At 45.4% G+C, this 20,264-nt stretch overlaps 1 protein-coding gene across 2 annotated transcripts in view; it reads left to right on the top strand.

Moving 5' to 3' along the window:
- Positions 1-20,264, top strand: part of aff2 (AF4/FMR2 family, member 2) — a 568,957-nt gene that overhangs the window by 496,627 nt on the left and 52,066 nt on the right. For both annotated transcript variants that reach the window (XM_052021245.1, XM_052021246.1), the window contains exons 10-12: positions 4,396-4,558; positions 9,638-10,639; positions 17,646-17,770. In XM_052021245.1, coding sequence (XP_051877205.1) covers positions 4,396-4,558; positions 9,638-10,639; positions 17,646-17,770 — 1,290 coding nt within the window. The remainder of the gene's footprint in view (positions 1-4,395; positions 4,559-9,637; positions 10,640-17,645; positions 17,771-20,264) is intronic.

Raw genomic sequence — 20,264 nt, 5'->3', positions numbered from 1 at the left:
TAAAGGCATTCTATAAATAGAAAGTGTTGTTAAAAGTGTTTGAAAAAACACAGGAATATGGAAAGTAACTCGGTCTGCTCAGAAAGGATGGGAGGTGTGGTGGGACCTTGGAACAAAACATGTCGATGCTAATTTTGGAGATCCCCCACAAATTTCAGCAATAAATTTCACCTGTCACCTGATGGTTTTTGATGAATGTCTTGCTTCCAGGCTCAGACACAAGGTTCAGCTTTGGTAAGGTCTGGTGATTATGGGTCCACTTCACCAGCAGGTACGAGGAAGAGAAAGGTCCTAAGTGAATTAGAATGGTTTTAAACCAGTGTAATCGATCAAATAAATTCTGACCACTTTAATTGGTTTCACTAAATTTAATTGGTCGTAATTTCGCGATGATACGTTTGATTTAGCTGACGACACTGTCTCTCTGAGGAATATCATGACATTATAGCACAGCCATAACAGTTGATTTTACACAATTACTGCGCAGGCAAGCAATAATTTAATATATTAAGAAGTTTAATGATTTTTAAGGCAAGTCATTGCACATTATGATCTCTGAAAGTGCTGAAATTATTCTTCAAGGCAATTTATCACAAGATTACAGTAAATGATGTGTTGAAGATCATTTAATAACAGCAGAGTTGTGCAGAAGTGGTTGTACAGAAAACATGGACAATACGGATCACTCTCTTCGATTTTTGTTGGGTAAACTACTCTTCATGGTGATAGAAACGGCTCAGAGGAAATACTTGTTTTGGGGTAGAGAATTTAGCAGTCAGAGTTTGTTAACAGACACCAAATGGAATTAAATTACAAAAAAAATAACAGTAAAAGGGAACTTGACAAGGCTCAGGACTAATCAGTGAAGCCAAATGGGCAAAAGCTCAATTTACTGTATTCTGGGATTGCACACTGCAGCTCCTAGTCTGTGGCACAGGTGAATGGCATTCTTGTGTCTTATACAGCCAATGAGCATTTGAAGGCTGTCAAACAGTAGGCAGCAGATGATACAATCAGGAAATTGTGCTATAAATGCCCTTCAAATTTCAGGGGTCAGCTTGGTTCCATTTCTGCAGAAGTCTGCGCACTTCAATTTTGCATCAGTCAGTGCAATCAAGTGGCAGGGAGTAACTTGAATTGTTTGTTTCCTTGGCGTACAAAATCATTGCTTGATGTACAAAAGACCATTAACCCAGTGCAATACACAAAAAGTGCTGGAGGAACTCGGCAGGTCAGGCAGCATCCATGGAGGGAAATAAACAGTCGACGTTTCGGGCCGAGACCCTTCATCAGGACTGTATAGGAAGAGGACAGAAGCCAGAATAAGAAGGTGGGGAGAAGGGGAGGAGCACACACAGGCAGGGGACAGGTGAGTTCAGGTGATAGGCAAGCCCAGTGCAATTTTATTAATCCAGACAAAAATAACATAATCACCATTTTTAGTGAGGGTCACCAATCGACCATTTGCAAATAGAATGCATATGGGTTTCAATATTTTGGAAGTGTGGGAAAAACCTACACTTGTTATTTCGTGCTAAACTGCAAGATTAAAACTTCCCAGAAAGTATATTTAATTGTTCAAAGTAATACATTTGATACCTATTTGAATTATAGAGTATATGAATGGCTTTAAATTATTGATTGTAGGTATACCAATCTATTTCATTTTAGAAAATTATTTTTGTCATGGGAAGGAGTGGGGGAATGGAATTGTTGGGATTGCTCTGCTGGGAGCTGACATGGAATTGATGGGCTGAATGGCCTCTTTCTATCTTGTAGTAAGTAATTTCTGAAAAATGTTAAACGCTGTCTCAAAACAGTTAGGTAGATAATTAGCATGCAGCAGCCTGTCTCTTAGTAAATTCATGATTCCTCAGTAACACTGGTGCCCGTCCACTGTTGTAGGTAGCAGAACAACCTATGCAGTCTTGCAGTACCAAATAGGGCCGAGACCAAGGTTGTGGTCGGGGCTGCCTTGTTCACATCGAATCTTGAGTCCACACAAAACATTGAAGATAATTCACCTCCATTAGAAATCGGAGAAGGATTTGGCCATGCGACTCATCGAACCTGGAGAAAAAAAGAGACTGCAGATGCTGGAATCTGGAAGGAAATGTGTCTAGATGAAGGGTCTCGACCCGAAACGTCAACTGTCCATTTTCCTCCATAGATACTGCCTGACCCGCTGAGTTCCTCCAGCATCTTGTGCGTGACTGATCGAACCTGGTCTGTCATTCAGTAAGATCCTGTCCCTCAACATTTCCCCTATCAATTGCACTATTTCCACCAGCTAAAGGCTGATATTACTCACAGAAAGTTGGGAATTCAAGCACAGTCTGCATTTTCTCTGATCGATTTACAAAGCAACAAATGATGAGACAAAAGGACAACTCAGTTATAAGTCTGTTGGATATTGAAGTGGAGAATGAACAGACCTAGGGTGCAAGTGATCCAGCGGATAAGGGAGCCAAATAACCTACTCTGAGCAGAGAGAAAAATGACACTGTAAGGTGAAGCATTGCATTTGTAAGCAGCAACTGAAGCTTGAATGTAAGTTGAGTTCAAACACAATTATGCTTTACATTTGAAGACACAGATGCTAGAATCTGGAGCAACGTACAATTTGTCGGAGAAACGCAGTGGGTTGAGCAGCATCTATTGAAGAATCAGAATCAGATTTATTATCACTGACTTATATGTTATGAATTGTGTTGTTTTGCGGCAACAGTACAGTGCAAAGACATACAATTACTATAAATTACAAGATAAATAAATAGTGCAAAAAGAAAGGAATAACAAGGTGGTGTTTATGGTTCATGGACCGTTCAGAAATCTGATGGCGGAGGGGAAGAAGCTGTTCCTGAATCACTGAGTGTGGGTCTTCAGGCTCCTGTACCTCCTCCCCGATGGTAGTAAAGAGGAGAAGGCATGTCCTGGATGGTGAGGGTCCTCAAGTGATGGATGCCGCCTTCCTGAGGGAATTATTGGGAGAAGGGAATCGTCGAAACTCCGCATTGACCGGAAAATGTTTTCAGTTCCTTTCCCCCTACAGGTACTGGTCAACCCAGAGAAAGTAGTTGAGACGAGAACAATAACAACATTTAAAAACATTTGGATAAGTATATAGATAGGAAAGCTTTAGAGGGATATGGGCCAAACATGGGCAAATGGGTTAGCATGGATGAATGAGCTGAAGGGCCTGGCTCCAAGCTGTATTACTCCTTGACTCTATAACCCGCTGAGTTTCTCCAGCAGATCTTTTGTATGCTTCACATTTTCTGATTACAGTTGTTGTTGCAAGTTGCTTAAACACAGGTCATGAGTCTAACCATTTTTCTTCGGATCTGTTGATGCTTTGAGGAGAATCAGTGATGGCATCTTGCAGTGAGTTACTGAGGGAAGGCATGGTTGAAGGGAGAAAGGTTTTGGAAAGTGCTAAGAGGCTGACCTTCCACTAGGGTACTCCAACCAATCCCAGCTTCTTCCCAGGGCTCACAGGCCCAAGTCGTCAAGTCGAGTTTATTGTCCTGTGCACAAGTACGGTGAGGTACAGGTACAATGAAAAACTTGCTTGCAGCAGCATCACAGGCACGTAGGTACAGACAACACACAGAATATAAATTATACATAATTTATACAAGACAGTGTAAAAAAATACTTCAAAACAAGACTCTGGTTAGACCACACTTGGAGTGTTGTGTTCAGTTCTGGTCGGCTCATTATAAGAAGGATGTGGAAGCTTTAGAGAGGGCGCAGAGGAAATTTACCAGGATGCTGCCTGGATTGGAGAGCAGGTCTTATGAGGATAGATTGAGCAATCTAGGACTTTTCTCTTTGGAGAGAAGGAGGATGAGAGGCGACTTGATAGAGGTGTACAAGATGATAAGAGGCATAGATTGAGTGGACAGTCAGAGACTTTTTCCCAGGGTGAAAATGGCAGGATCTTAGAGCAGGATAAAATGTCGGCACAACATTGTGGGCCGAAGGGCCTGTACTGTGCTGTAATGCTCTATGTTCTAAGTCATTAGTGCAAATAAACACACAATTTAAGACAAATCTATGGTAGTGCAAGAGGTGGCCCAAAGAGTTCTGTTCCTAAAGTGGCATTAGTGCTGTGCAAGTCAGTTCAAGATCCTGGTGGATGTGGGAAGGTAGCTGTTCCTGAACCTGGTGGTGTGGGACTTCAGGCTTCTGTACCTCCTGCCTGACAGTAGCAACGAGAAGATGGCATGTCCTGGATGGTGGGGATCAGGATCCTCAAGGCTTTCCCACCACATTACCCTCCTTCACAAAATAAACATCCATTTCTCTGCAGATCCTTGGCTGATGGGACTCAGGAGCATGGGCAAGTCCACCCCTTCTACACCCGGTTAACTCTCCTCTTTCTCCCGGCAGTAACAGCACTTTGCAGAATTCCCACGGAGCAGCCTCTGGTCACTCCAGCGGTGGATGCAGCAGCTCAAGCGAGTCTGGGAGCAGTTCGGAATCCGACTCAGACAGTGAAAGCAGCTCCAGTGACAGTGAATGCAACGAGGCTTCCCGCACGGCAACACCAGAGGTACGGGAAGTACAGTCTGATTAGACACTTGCACACAGCAATTGGCCAGTCTTAAACACAGCCCAAAGGTTTTTGTTCACCTCTGCTACCTAGAGGGGACAGGGCAGCAGACACGTACAAAAGCACAACCTCCAAGTCCTCTTCCAAGTCACACATCAACCCAACTTGGAAATATGTTGGTAAATTGATTTACTATTGTCACCTGTACTGAGGTCCAGGGAAAAACTTTGTTTTGCATGCCATCCGTACAGATCATTTCATCACATCGGTATATTGAGGTAGTACAAGGGGAAACAATAACATAATGCAGAATAAAGTGTTACAGTTACAGAGAAAGTGCAGTGCAGGCAGACAATAAGGTGCAAGGTCATAACGAGGCAGATTGTGAGGTCAAGAGTCCATCTTATTGTACTAGGGAACCATTCAATAGTCTTATAACAGTGGGATAGAAGCTGTCCTTGAGCCTGATGGTACGTGCTTCAGGCTTTTGTATCTTCTGCCCATTGGAAGGAATTACCGTTCGTTTATTGTCATTGTTCCTCAATTCTGGAATGCCGTGGCCGACAGCACTCTGGGAACACCTTCAACAGGACTGCAATGGTTCAGGGAGGTGGCTACCTAGAGGGGACAGGGCAGCAGACACGTACAAAAGCACAACCTCCAAGTCCTCTTCCAAGCCACACCTCAACCCAACTTGGAAGTATATTGGTAAATTGATTTACTATTGTCACCTGTACCGAGTCATACAGCACAGAGACAGGATCTTTGGCCCATCATGCCCACGCTGCCCATTGCACTTGTCTACACTAATCAAGTGCAATTATGGATGAGCAATAACTGCTGGCCTTGCCAATGATGCCCTGATCCCAAGAATGACTACTTTCTGAAATCTGTTCAAGGGATTTTGTTTTTGGACAACACAAGTGTCTCTGCATTGATTGGCCTTTCCTAATTGTTCTTCCTGAACCACAGCACGCATCGTGCAAACAATATAGGGTTGGAAATTCCACAATGTTGTGTAACGGAGGTAACATGCCGCATGGCTATGAGACCATTACAGAGGTGTTACTAGACTGGTAATGCAGCTGGCTGCCAGTAATAACTCAGTGTCTTCAGAATTCAAGTAGTTAATAAACTCAGGATTTCAAATGACATTGTAATGGATCTTTGCTGATGATTTCACAATGTTCAATTCCATTTGTGACCCTTCAGAAGGTCATGCAGCAAATCCTGGACAACATTTAGGCATGGGCTGATAATCACAAGCAGCCTTTGTGCCAGAGAATGACAAAAGAGAAAGTTTAGCCACTAACCCTTGACTTTCATTGTCATTACCATCAATATGTGGGGGGGGGGGGGGGGGGGGGGGGGGTGTCACCGTTTCTCAGAACGACTGTAATATAAACACAAAACCAGGACTGAGGTGAGGTAACGCAGTGAGTGACTCACCTCCTGACACTCAAAACCTTTCCCCCCCCCCCCCACTTATGTCTGACCCTCCCATCGAGGGTCGATCCATCCTGGCGCAGAGTCTCAGAATTCACTGAAACTATGAAGGATTTGCTGGGGTAACAGTGGAGAAAATGTTTGCAATCATTAGGAAACATAAAACTAAGGGTCTATATATATAATTAAGTCAAAGAGTCATAGAGTACTACAGCACAGAAACAGGCCCTTCAGCCCATCTAGTCTATGCCGACCTGATCTTCTGCCTAATCCCATCTACCTGCACCCAGACCATATTCCACCAAACCCCTCCCATCCATGCACCTATCCAAACCTCTCTTAAATGTTTCAGTTGAACCTACATCTACCACTTCCACTGGCAGCTCGTTCTACACTCGCACCATCCTCTGAGTGAGGTAGTTCCCCCTCAGATTCCCCTTATATATTTAACCTTCCACCCTAAACCTATGTCCTCTAGATCTAGTCTCACCCAACCTTAAGGGAAAAAGCCTTTGTACATTTACCCTATCTATACCCCTCATAATTTTGTATACCTCTATAAGATATCCCCTCATTCTCCTGCACTCCAGGGAATGAAGTCCAAACCTATTCAACCTTTCCCTGGAACTCAGGTCCTCAAGTCCCGGCAACATCCTTGTAAATTTTCTCTGCACTCTTTCAAGCTTATCGATATCTTTCCTGTAAGTAGGTGACCAGAACTGCACACAATACTCCAAATTTGGCCTCACCAATGCCTTGTACAACTTTAACATAACATCCCAACTCCTGTACCCAGTGCCCTGATTTATGAAGGCCAAAGTGCCAAAAGCTCTCTTTATGACCCTATCTACCTGTAACACCACTTTCAAGGAACTATGGATCTGTATTCCCAGGTCCCTCTACCGCACACCTCAGAGCCCTGCTATTCACCATATCAATCCTACCCTGTTTTTTCCTCCCAAATCTTTTTGATGAAAAGCCCTCAATCTGTCTCTCTGTCCTCACCTGCTAAGTATCTCCATCATTTCCTGATTTTATGTCATGGATCAGTTGATCCTGTTTCGATATTCCAATAGATAAGTAACCTAATTTGTTGTTAGTTTGGCAGTGAAAGTGCTTAGGCCGGAGTGGTTCTATTTGATTGCCAGCCGCCACTCATTGGATGAGGTAATTCCTTTTGCAGAGGGAAGGTGAATTTCCATGAGCAACAGGGGAGACTTACTCTGAGGCTACAGACCCCAACCCTCGAGTTTACTAGCCCACTCACCCACAGAACATCCAATCCGCAGGTCAATCCCAGTGCGAAGATATTTCTCCCAATTGGCAATTGATTAATCTTACTTTTATTAAAAAATCAATTATCAATGGTGTTAAAATTGAATCTTTTATTCTTAAAAGTCATGTTAAAAGCAGAAGTTTTATTGGTATTAACCTCAAGGCCCAAATTTAAAAAAAAACTCCTGTGGGCCCTGAGGTTTTTGGGACATGCCCCTGTGAGAATCACTCACAAGGGCAACATCATCAGCAGACACTAAGGCTGTGCTGTATATTTTCTATTCCAAGGTAAAATCCAGACCCATCCCAATCTAATAAACTTAATAAAATGTCCATAACAATTAATTGGTAATTGGTACTTAGTTTATTAATGTCACAAGTATGGAAATACAGTGCAAAGCTTTTGTTTGCATGCCGTCCAGACAGATCGATCTAAACATAAGTACGTCGAGGTAGTACAAAGGGAAAAGCAATTACAGAACGCAGAATATAGTGTGACAGTTACAAAGAAAGTGCAAGTAAAGTGCAAGGGCCATGTCAAGGTAGATTGAGAGGTCCAGAGTTCAGCTTTATCATACAAGGGGTCCATTTAAGAGTCGTATAACAGCAGGATAGAAGCTGTCCTTGAGCCTGGTGGTACGTGCTCTCAGGCATTGGTATCTTCTGCCTGACGGGAGGGGAGAGAAGAGAGAATGACCGGGGTCTTTGATTAGGTTGTCTGCTAACTGTCACCACACTGCAGCTCAGCATCAGGATAGACCACCACTATCTGTCAGGGGGATGCAGAGAGCAGGTGCAGTGGGGATGTCTGAGTGCTAATGAAACTGCCTCAACATATTCACATTAAAGGAACTCGAGATGTGGGGAAGAAATAGATAGATGGAGATCACTAGTGGGAAGGTATTGGAGGTAACATTCAACTAAAGCAGGTGTCTTCAGTGCAGTGGACAGAACGGTGTGTAACAGGTAGTGTGTCATTGGGGGGGGGGGGGATATAATAGCCAGTATATGTGAGAGGGAGGGTGTACAATGGGCAGCATCACTTCAGGCGGGAGGATGGAAGGAACAGTGGCACAGCCAGCAGTGTTGCTGTCTCACAGCTCCAGCGACCCAGGTTCAATCCTGGGTGCTGTCTGCGAGGAGTTTGCACTTTCTCCCTGCAACTGTGTGGGTTCCCCCTGGTGCTCCGATTTCCTCCCATGTCTGAAAGATGCCTGGGTCAGTGGGTTAACTAACCACTGTAAAGTGCCCTGTGTATGTGGATTGATGGTAGACTCTGGGCAGAGTTGGTGGGAGTGGGTTTCAGGAAAAAATAGTGGGGGAATGGGATTGATCTGTGAGCTGGCATAGACTCGATGGGCTGAATGGCCTCTTTCTATGTTGTATGAAGGCAATATAATGACCAGTGTAGGATAGGGTGGACTTACAACAGGTGGTCAATTCAGCTTGGTAGGACAACTGCTCTGCCCAAGAGCGCAAAGAGTTGCAGAGAGTTGTGGACACAGCCCAGTCCATCATGAAAACCAGCCTCCCCTCCATTGATTCGGTCTGCACTTCCTGCTGCCTTGGAAAAGTAGCCAACATAATCAAGGACCCGTCCCACCCCAGTCATTCCCTCTTCTCCCCCCTTCCATCGGGCAGAACATACAAAAACTTTAGAACACATACCACCAGGCTCAAGGACAGCTTCTATCCCACTGTTATCAGATGCTTGAATGGACCTCTCGAGAGATAAGATAAGGTAAGATCTCTTTATTAGTCACATGTACATCGAAACACACAGTGAAATGCATCTTTTGTGTAGAGTGTTCTGGGGGCAGCCCGCAAGTGTTGCCACGCTTCCGGTACCAACATGGCATGCCCACAACTTCCTAACCCGTACGTCTTTTGAATGTGGGAGGAAACCGGAGCACCCGGAGGAAACCCACGCAGTCACTGGGAGATACAAATTCCTTACAGACAACAGTGGGAATTGAACCCCGGTCTCTGGCGCTGTAATAGCGTTATGCTAACCGCTACACTACCGTGCCTGCCCAATCTACCTCATCCCGGCCCTTGCACCTGATTTGTCTGCCTGCACTGCACTTTGTAACGAATACTGTATTTTGCATTCTGTTATCATTTTCCTTATACTACCTCAATGTACTTATGGAATGATCAGTCCAGATGGCACGCAAACAAAAGCTTTTCACTGTATCTCGGTACATTTGACAATAATAAACCAATTACTAATTCACCTCCCAGTCCAAGCTACACTTTCCCCAGCTGTAGATCATTGGGAGCAGTACACCAGGAACTGAGCTAGAGAGCTGTTACTGCATTGGTGTAAAGTTGACGATTTCTTCTCTGTTTCCCCAGCCCGAACCACCATCGACCAACAAGTGGCAGCTGGACAAATGGCTGAACAAAGTCACCTCCCACAGCAAGACCATCATCAACAACCAAACCGACTGTGATGCGCTGAGCGACCCCCAGTCCCAAAGCAACCAAGAGATCGACGCACAGATCAAAGGGAAGCAGTTTCTTTCGTTGCCTCAGCCAGATTCCAAAGATCGGGTCCTACTTGGCCCCATCAGGGAGAAAGCCAAACCAAGGTCAGCTCCGAAAGTGCCGGAAGGGAAGCTGGTGAAGCAGAAATCCCCCGTGTACAACGAGCCGGCTCTGCCAAGGAGGACCACGGGCAAGTCTCAGCCCAGGAGGGTGGAGCGGACTCCAAGTGTTGATGAGCACGCCTGGCTCCGGCCCAGTAACCCCAGCAGCACCCCCAAAGACAGAGATGGGCGAGGAAGCTCGGCTGACCAACCCAAAGCCAAGGCAAAAGCAGCCAGTGGCAAGGCAGGGCCCAGGAAGGAACCGCGGAGTACTGCAGCGGCCACTGTGGATAAAAAGAAGCACCGTGTGCCTGGTAAGATTGTGCCTAAATCGAGGGAGTTTGTGGAGACTGATTCATCGGACTCACACACGGACCATGAGGAGGTCACGGCGGGGAAAGTATCGGCCCCTCCCACTGTGGCCAACAACTCAGTGAAACCTAAGGACTGCGTGAGCATCACGAGTTGTGCCAATGCCTGTACAGACGGCGCGACCCTGGAGCAAGGGGCCATCGACTTGGAAGAACAACCATTTTCGCCTCTCCCACTCCCACAGAACGAACTTCTGTCCCCACTGAGGGACTACGAGGAGATTAAATCACTCTGGGTGAAATTAGATCTCAGTCTTTTGTCTCGGATCCCCGGGCAAGCAGTAGAAGAGACTGTGTCCAACAATACAGAGGTTAGACAGTCCAACAGTAAACACAACTATCAGTCCCCTTCACCGGTGACGGATAAGAATGCCATTAAAACCAAACGGAAACACAAGGTGAGTCACTCAGCCAGGATTTAGTCTATTGAGGTACATTGAGACTGGAAATGAAGCAATGCCATTTTTACAGGGTGTGATACCACGGTCAATTCTTACAGAGTGTGATTACTTGCAATCCAAAGGCATGAAAAATGTGAATTCAGATCTCACTTTGACGGCTGGGGAATTTCATTTCTCTTTACGGCATAAAGAAGACCAATCAGCCCATCGAATCTATGCTGGTTCTTAGAGCTATCCCCTTCCATCATTAATTTTTCCCCAAAACATATTCTCCCACCACACCATCAAATCCCCGGGGATTCTACACACGAGGTGGAATTTGGAATGGCCAATTAACTTACATATCTGGGGGAAACACAGGTGGTAACAGGAAGAATGTGCAAACTCCACACAGCACCAGGGGTCAGGACTGAAACCAGGCCGCTGGAGCTAGGAGGCAGCAGTGCTACTTTAAATTAATTTTAAAACATTTGGAATAAAAACCTAATATCACTCCAGATTCAGATTAGTTTATTGTCATATACACCAGGGTGCCGTGAAATTCCTTGCTCATGTGAAGCTCACAGAGTAAACCGTATACATGGTAATAATAAATACAGCAATGAGTTCTGTGACTAGTCCAAAGATGACAGAATGGTGTAAAGATTGTAGTGCAAACTGAAGTAGTGCAAAAAGAAAGCTAAAGAGACAGTAACAGAAGAGGTAGCATTGAGGGTTCAAGAATGTGGCAGTAAAGTCATAGAGGCATGAAACACTGAAACAGGCCCTTCAGCCCAACTGGTTCATGCCGACCCAGATTCCCATCTAAGCCAGACCCATTTGCCCACATTCGGCCCTTATCCCTCTAAACTTTTCCAATCCAATGTCAGTAATATACCTGCCTCAACCACTTCCTCTGGCAGCTCATTCCATATACGGACCACCCTCTGGGTGAAAAAGTTGCCCCTCAGGTTCCTCTTAAATCTCTCCCCTCTCACCCTAAACCTATGCCCTCTAATTCTTTATCCTCTAACCCTGAGAAAAAGACAGAGTGCATTCACCCTATCTATGCCCCTCATGATTTCATGCATCTGTATAAGATCACCCCTCATTCTCCTACGCTCCAACGAACTAAGTCCCAACCTGTTCAAATTGGGCAGTGAAAGAGGTGATGGGTTCAGAAGTCTGACAGCAGTGGGGAAGAAGCTGCTCTTGAGTCTGATCGTCCAGGCCTTCAAGCTCCTGTATCTTCTCCTCGAAAACATTGCAGAACTACTCCTGATCCTCTAATATCCTTATAGGTAATGATATTTGTCAACCTCACCTGACCTGGTGTATTTATGATTCATAATTGTCCTCTGAATTAGTCAGTGGGGCCGTCAGTTTTATCAAAGTCAGTTGAATCACAAAGTTAGTTCATCTTCTCCAGGTAATTAGGAATGAACATTCAATGCTCACTTTACCATTGATGGATTAAATAAAAGATAAGAATAATTTGAATAGTCGTATTCAAAGAAGTGAAATGCTTAAGATGTCAAGGAGATTTGACGGGGTGGACTTGAAGAGCTTGCTCCCTTGTTATATCAAAAATAAGGGTTGGGAACAAAAGACTGCAGGATAAGGCACTCCTTAGACAGCACCTTCCAAAGCCGTGACCTCTGCTAGCTGGAAGGACAAGGGTAGAAAAGCATTGAGAACGCTCAACGATTCAGAAACAGCTTCAACCCCTCTGCTGTCAGATTTCTAAGCAGTCCATGAATCCATGAACACGACCTCTTTATTCCTTTTGTTTGCACAATTTATTTATCTTTGTAATTTATAGTAAGTTTATGTCTTTGCACTGTACTTCTGCGGCAAAACAACAAATTTCACATCATGTAAGTCAGTGATAATAAATCTGATTCTATTTGATTCTGACCTGGAAGTTGCCCTCAGGGTTGTTAAGAAAGCATATGGAGTGTTGGCCTTCATTAGTCGGGGTATTGAGTTCAAGAGCCGTGAGGTGATGTTGCAGCTCTACAGAACTCTGGTTAGACCACACTTGGAGTATTGTGTTCAGTTCTGGTCACCTCATTATTATAAAGCATGTGGAAGCTTTAGAGAGGGTGCAGAGGAGATTTACCAGGATGTTGCCTGGATTGAAGAGCATGTCTTATGAGGATAAGTTGAGTGAGCTAGGGCTTTTCTCTTGATAGAGGCATACAAGATGATAAGAGGCATAGATCGAGTGGACAATCAGAGACTTTTTCCCAGGGTGACAATGGCTAACACAAGGGGACATAATTTTAAGGTGATTGGAGGAAGATATAAGGGGGATGTCAGGGGTAAGTTTTTTTTACACAGAGAGTGGTGAGTGCGTGGAACACACTGCCTGCAGAGGTTGTGGGGACAGATACATTAGGGACATTGAAGAAACTCTTAGATAGACACATGAATGATAGAGAAATAGAGGGCTATGTGAGAGGGAAGGGTTAGATAGATCTTAGAGCAGGATAAGATGTTGGCACAACATTGTGGGCCGAAGGGCCTGAACTGTGCTGTAGTGTTCCATGTTCTATGTATCACCCTGACTTGGAAGTATATCGCCGTTCCTTCACCGTTGCTGGGTCAAGGTCCTGGAACTCCCTCCCTAACAGCATCGTGGGTGTACCCACACCTCAAGGACTGCAGTGATTCAAGAAGACAGCTCACCACCACCTTCTCAAGGGTGATTAGGGATGGGCAATTAAGCACTGGCCGAGCCTACGAAGCCCACACCCCTTGAATTACTAAACAAAACACTGCTAATGCATTTTAATTTTAGATCCAAAGTGAAAGCAGGAAGCAATGAGTTGTGAAGATCTGGAACTCCGTTCCCCCAAAAATCTGTGAATGTTGGGGGATGATACATGGCACAGTGACACAGCCAGTAGACCTGCTGCCTCACAGCTCCAGAGACCCGGGTTCGATCCTGAACTCTGCTGCTACCTGTGTGGAGTTTGCACATTCTCCCAGTGACCGTGTGGGTTTCCTCTGAGCGTTCTGGTTTCCTTCCACATCCCAAAGTTGGCTGCAGTAAACGCCCCTGATGCGTAGGTGAGCGGTAGAATCTGAAGGGAGTTGAGGGAAACCTAGGGAGAATAAATTGGTGAGTGGAAGTGGATGTTTGACAGTCTGGTCAGCATGGACTCACTGGGCTCAAGGGTCTGTTTTCACGTTGTATGACTATTGGAGTTTCCAATTCTTACCGACGGATCTTTTATTAGCTGAATGCATCAAGGAATTCAAGCCAAAGGTGAGTGAATGGAGTTACACTATAGATTGGCCATGAGTTAATTAAATGGCTGACCAAACTAAAGAGCCTCTCATTTAATGGAATTTGGGGACCCCTCACAAAGCCAGCATTCATTTCTCATCCTTTATTTCCCCTTAAGAAGATGGTGGTGAATGCCTCCTTCTGTTCCAGTTTAATGGCAGTACTGTACTTACAGATCCTTTGTTGAATTGAACTATCTCCACCAGTCCAACAATAAAAGTGAGATAATTCCAAGCAGGGAGGGAAGGTGGGCTTGGTGCGATTGCTTGCCACCTCCTGAAGGGTCAGTAGCTACCAATGGCAACTTCCCGATGCTAAAGTTAATTGTGGCCGTGTGACCGACTTGCACTGCTCCTGTTTTTAAACTGGGCACATACCTCAGTGTTCTTGTGAGCAGTTAATTCACTAGTTCTAGTCCCCTGCATTCACAAATAAAGCAAGCAAGCATGTACTTGTTTAAGAGAACTTTTTCCAAAATTGCCTGGGGCTGCTCTGGCATCATAACCTAGCTGCAATGTCTTCAGAATGCACTGAGGCACACGAAGAGGAAGAGATTTATTTACAAGACAGCATACAAACTTTTTACATGTTGAGTCTTAAGTTGTTGGTGCCAACCTGTGAATCTTATACATTGGTCTGAGAAACAGGCACACCATATGACTGTTGTCCAACAACATGGCAATGCAATTCACATATAGTTATAGAGAATATGTGTTTCATGAGGGCTGATGTATAACAGGTTAAAGCTGGGGTGACCCACCAAACAAATCTGGTTCTGAATCTGCAATCTGCTGCTTCTGACCGCAGCAGTCCTGACAATCTCTTCCCATCTTCTCCTCTTCCCTTTCCCCAGCCTCAGCGACTGTAAATTCACAGAGACACAAGAGACTGCAGACGCTGGAATCTGGCGCAACAAACAATCTGCTGGAGGAACTCAGTGGGCGAGCGGGGTTCCTGATGCAGGATTTCGACCCAAATTGTCAACAATTCCTTTCCTCGCACAGATGCTGCTCGAGCTATTGAGATCCTCCAGCAGATTGTTTTTGGCTGTGAGTTCATGCCTGCTTCACCATGAACTTCCCAAGGACACACAGCTCGCCATTCAACCTAAGTAAGGCTGGGAGCTTCAGGCTGACCTGTTCTGGTGCAGGGACTGTTCCCCGAATGCACTGTCAGAAAGACCCTGCAAATGTTTGCACCCTTCCCTCAACCATTGGATCAAATTCCTTTAAAATGGAGGTGCCAGTTGCATATAAAGGTGGAGTGTTTAAAGATTCTGGGGAGTGGAGGGGAGAGTGGAATTGGATTATTTGAACTATGTTGGGAAGAATCTGGGAAAAATCAGCAAGGTCCCAACACAGAACTGGCTATCATAGAGTCATAGAGTTGTACAGCACAGAAAAAGGCCCTTTGGCCCATCCGTGTCCATGCCGACCAAGATGTACATTCAAACTTATCCCATTTCCCAGCACTTAGCCCATACCCCTCTAAACCCTTGTCATCCATATACCTGTCCACATAATTCTTGAAAGTATCTAATGTACCTGCCTCACCCACTTCCTCTGGCAGTTCGTTCCATATACTGACCACCCTCTGTGTAAAAAAGCTGCCCTTCAGGTTCTTATTAAGATATAGATAAGATATTTATTTATTAGTCACATGTACATCGAAACACACAGTGAAATGCGCCTCTTTACATTACTGAGAATGTGCTGGGGGCAGCCTGCAAATGTTGCCACTCTTCCGGCACCAACATAGCATGCCCACAACTTCCTAACCCGTACGTCTTTGGAACGTGGGAGGAAACCGGAGCACCCGGAGGAAACCCACGCAGACACACGGGGAGAACGTACAAACTCCTTACAGACTGTGGCCGGAATTGAACCCAGGTTGCTGGTGCCGCAACAGCGTTACACTTACCGCTACATAAATCTTTCATCTCTAACCTTTAAACTATGTCCTTCAGTTTTTGATTCCCCAGCCTTGGGAAAAAAAGCACACCCGATCTATGCCCCTCATAATTTATATACCTCTATGAGATCACCTCAGTCTCCTACGCTCCAAGGAGTAAAGACCCAGCCTACCTAAACTCTTTCTGTTTAATTACATCCTTCCTATAATCCTTACTTACATTCTTTCATATAACATCTCTACTATAGTGAGACATCCCAAGATGTTCAACGGCTGTGTTATTAAATAAAAATGTTGTGCTGAACCTGTGCCGGGGGAACAATTCACTGACACCGCACCGTGGATTGATATCACCCCAGTCTCCTCACACGTTGCTGGTTCTGCCCATTAATTCAGTTAATTCCAACAATGGAGCAACACACAAGATGCTGGAGGAACTCGGCGGGTCAGGCACCATCTGTGGAGGGAAATGGACAGTCGACATTTCGGGTCGAGACCCTTCGTCTGAACTGGAAGACAGAGGGGAGATGGCCGGTACAAAGAGGTGGAGGGTAGTGGTTGGGGCAAGAGCTGGCAGGTGATAGGTGGAGGCAGGTGAGGAGGGGGTGATAGGCAGATGGAGGAGGGGAGAGTGGGAATAGTAATGGAGGCTGGGAGGTGATAGGTGGAGGTGACAAAGAGCTGCAGATGATGCAATCTGATAGAAAAGGAAGGTGAAGCATGGAATCGAGGGAGGAGGTCAGTTCTTTATGAAGATGGAGGTCTCCTCTTCACCTGGATCCACGTATCACCTGCCAGCCCTTGCTCCACCCCTTCCCTCCATCTCTTCATACTGGCTATCTCCCCTCTTATCTTTCAGTCGAGATGGAACGTCTCGATCCAAAATATCGACTGTCCAATTCCCTCCACAGATGCTGCCTGACCCACTGAGTTCCTCCAGCATCTTGTGTGTGTTGCTCCAGGTTTCCAGCATCTGCAGTCTCTTGTGTCTCCACTGTGGTTCCAGCATTGGGTTGGGTGTTAATCTGTGATTGGCTACTTTTGGTTAACCCAAGGTGTTATGGAATACGAGTTTGAGGAATGTCACGGATCAGTGTGGTTGAAGGCACTGCCCAAATTGTCACATTGCAGAAATGGTGCAATTCCCCATTGGGTTGGAATGTCCAACCTGCTCTTTGTCCTGGGGTCTTTCTCAGCCACTCCCAGCATGCTCTGCTTTCCCTCTTGACCACTCCTGGGGGCCTCTAGCCTGTCTATCAGCTGTTTGTGGTGCTGCTTGCCACCTGCCCAGCCAATCCCAGATCTCCAGTCTACCTGTTCCTGTAGCAGCTCCCACCCACCAAACCAGTCCAGTCCCGGACCAATGAAACATCACACAACCAGGAATATGTATTGCGGAGAAACCAATAGTCTCCAAGGCAAAGTCCTCCATGGACATAATTTAAATGTGTTAAAAGAAGTACAAAACATGTTTGTATAGTTTTCCCCAGAGACAAACTTATCTATTAACTTTGGGGCAAAACTTCTTCAGGGTAGGCATACCTCGAAGAGACTTCACAGTGGTACCTTGAAGAGACGTTGCAGTGGTTGCTCCAGATTCCAGCATCTGCACAATCTCTTGTGTCTCCTATTAACTTTGGACATTACCACAATTAATAAAGGCAAATATTAACTCCTGACAATCTTGTCTGCAATTCAGTCGCAATGTTTTGACGTTTATCCCCCATCTTAGAGCCTTATCTGTGATCTAATGGAATGCCAGGAAGGACTTGAGGGACAGAATGGCCCCCTGTTATAATACTTTGTTCCTTTCAACAGATGGAGAACACGGAAGGTCTTTGTGAACTCAAGAAGCCGCACACGGAGAAAGAGTCCACAGCCCCAATGCTGCTGCCTGCCAGCTGCTCGACCAGTTCCAGCCACAAGATCCTGAACAACAAAGAGTAAGCACCTTTCGAATTTATAACCTGTTCCTGCACACTTTATAAACCTAACTTTCATCTTTTTTGGTTTATTATTGTCACAAGTACTGAGATACACTGAAAAAATTTCTGTTTGTGTGCTATCCAGACAGACCATGCCGTATATAATTACATCGAGGTAGTGAAAAGGAAAGAGTGCAGAATACAGTGTTGAGGCTACGGATTCTGACAGTCTTACAATGAGATTTAGTCAAGGTTGAGTTTATTGTCAGATACACAAGTACATGTATGCACAGCTGCAATGAAAAACTTACTTGCAGCAGCATCACAGGCACATAGCATTGGATAAGTAGCATTCACAAGAAAAATACATAAATTATACATAATTTTTACAAAAAAGAACAGAATTCAAACAAAGAAACAAAAATCCATTATAGTGCAAAGTGGTCATGGTGTTGCTATACTGAGGTAGTGTTTAGGGTTGTGTAGGCTGGTTCAAGAACCGAATGGTTGAAGAGAAGTAGCTGTTCCTGAACCTGGTGGTGTGAGACTTCAGGCTTCTGTACCTCCCACCCGATGGTAGCTGCGAGGAGAGGGCATGGCTCGGATGGTGGGGACCTTTGATAATAGACGTTGCTTTCTTGAGGCAGCACTTCCTGTAGATACTACCGATGGTGGGAAGGGATGGGCCCATGATGTATTGGGCTGTGTCCACTATTCTCTGCAGCTTTTTGCATTCCTGGGGATTTGAATAAAAGAGTGGAATGATTCTCAGAAACATAATGAGAGGATCTGCTGGGGAGAGCTTGCAAAGAGTCACCATGCTCCCACACTACACAACAAGGAATGACATTAACTTCCAATTGCCTGTTACTTTAGATCTCCATTCCATTCTCACTCTGACCTACCTGTGGCCTCCTGCCCTGTTATAACCAAACCAAACACAGACTTGAGGCACAGCACCTCTTCCTCTGCCTGGGCATGTTGCGGTCTTCTGGACTCAATGTTGAATTCAAAAACTTCATGTAAATCACTTTCTGTTTGTATCAGAAGAGTGAAGCACAAAGTTTCAGGGATTCTCCAGCACTTGCCCTCCAAAGTAGACCCAAACAAACTGCACCAGCCTAGAATTGGTGCACAGACCTCACCATTGGGGAATGAAGATTGCTTTATGCAGTGTTGGCCTTGGGGTTATCTTCTTGGGCTATCCCAGTGCAAGTGACTTACTGCTGACAAAATACAGGCCAATTGCAGGTTCAAGAACAGCTACTTCCCTTCAACCATTCACTTCCTGAACCAACCTGCACAACCCTAATTACTGCCTCAGTATGGCAACACTATGACCACTTTGCACGACAATGGACTTTGTTTTTTTTCTTCCAATTGTTTGTTGGATTATAATCTTTGTAATTATAGATTATTGTGTACTTGATGGTTAGGATGGAGTTGATGGGCCCAAGGGTCTGTTGCTGTGCTGAATAACTCTGTGACAATTGGAGTTTCCAATAGCGACTATAACTGACCAATTCTGCTGTAGATCATTTATGTCTAATGTTGGCCCAGTTTTCTCTCTTCACCCACACTGTCCGGCTCACTGGGCCTTTCCTACAGCTCTGCATTTCACAGCTTGTTCATACCCCTTTATTTGTGTTTCCTCTCTCTACCCTCTCTCATCAACCTATCGACCAGATGGTTGCTGCCTGACCGTCAGTTTTATGTGAAAATAGGATGCATTCGGAGAATGTGTTTGCATTCGTGTACCTAAACTGCGGGCCTTCAATACAATTGCCTTTAAATTTAACAAGGACTTCAGGCAAAGTTCCTTTGCCAAGACGGTGTGGGGAATGGGGAACTGGTTCCAACGATAGCTAAGGTGAGCAGGGATGTATTTAAGGGGAGACACAAGAGACTGCAGATGCTGGAATCTGGAGCAACACACAAAGTGCTGGAGGAACTCAGGGGGTCAGGCAGCGTCTGTGGAGGGAAATGGACAGTCAGTGTTTCAGGTTGAGATCCTTCATCTGGACTGAAAGATAGAGGGGAGGTAGTGGCGCGGTGAGGGGGAGGGGTGGAGCAAGAGCTGGCAGGTGATAGGTAGATCCAGGTGAGGAGAGGTGATAGGCAGACGGAGGAGGGGAGGGTGGGAATAGTGACGAGAGGCTGGGAGGTGAGAGGAGGAAGGAACAAAGGGCTGCGGGTGATGGAATCTGATAGGAGAGGAAGGTGGGGCATGGAACCAAGTGAGGCAGGTGGGGAGGGCAGAGCGGAACAGAAGGGGGAGGGGACCCAGTGGGAGGAGTGTGTGAGTGATGGGCAGATAGAATGGGTGGAAGAAGGGAAAGAAACAGTGATGGGGACTTGGGTGAGTGTAGGGTAGATCAGGAAGAGAGAGAAAAGGGACAGAGGAGGAGCAGTTTACCTGAAATTGGAGAATTCAACGTTCATGGCGTCGGGTTGTAGACTCCCCAGGAGGAATATGAGGTGCTGTTCCGCTAGTTTGCATTTAGCCTCACCC

This window comes from Pristis pectinata, chromosome 8, assembly GCF_009764475.1.
Source record: "Pristis pectinata isolate sPriPec2 chromosome 8, sPriPec2.1.pri, whole genome shotgun sequence".
In the NCBI taxonomy this organism is placed as follows: domain Eukaryota; kingdom Metazoa; phylum Chordata; class Chondrichthyes; order Rhinopristiformes; family Pristidae; genus Pristis; species Pristis pectinata.
This window is presented reverse-complemented; position numbering and strand designations above follow the sequence as displayed.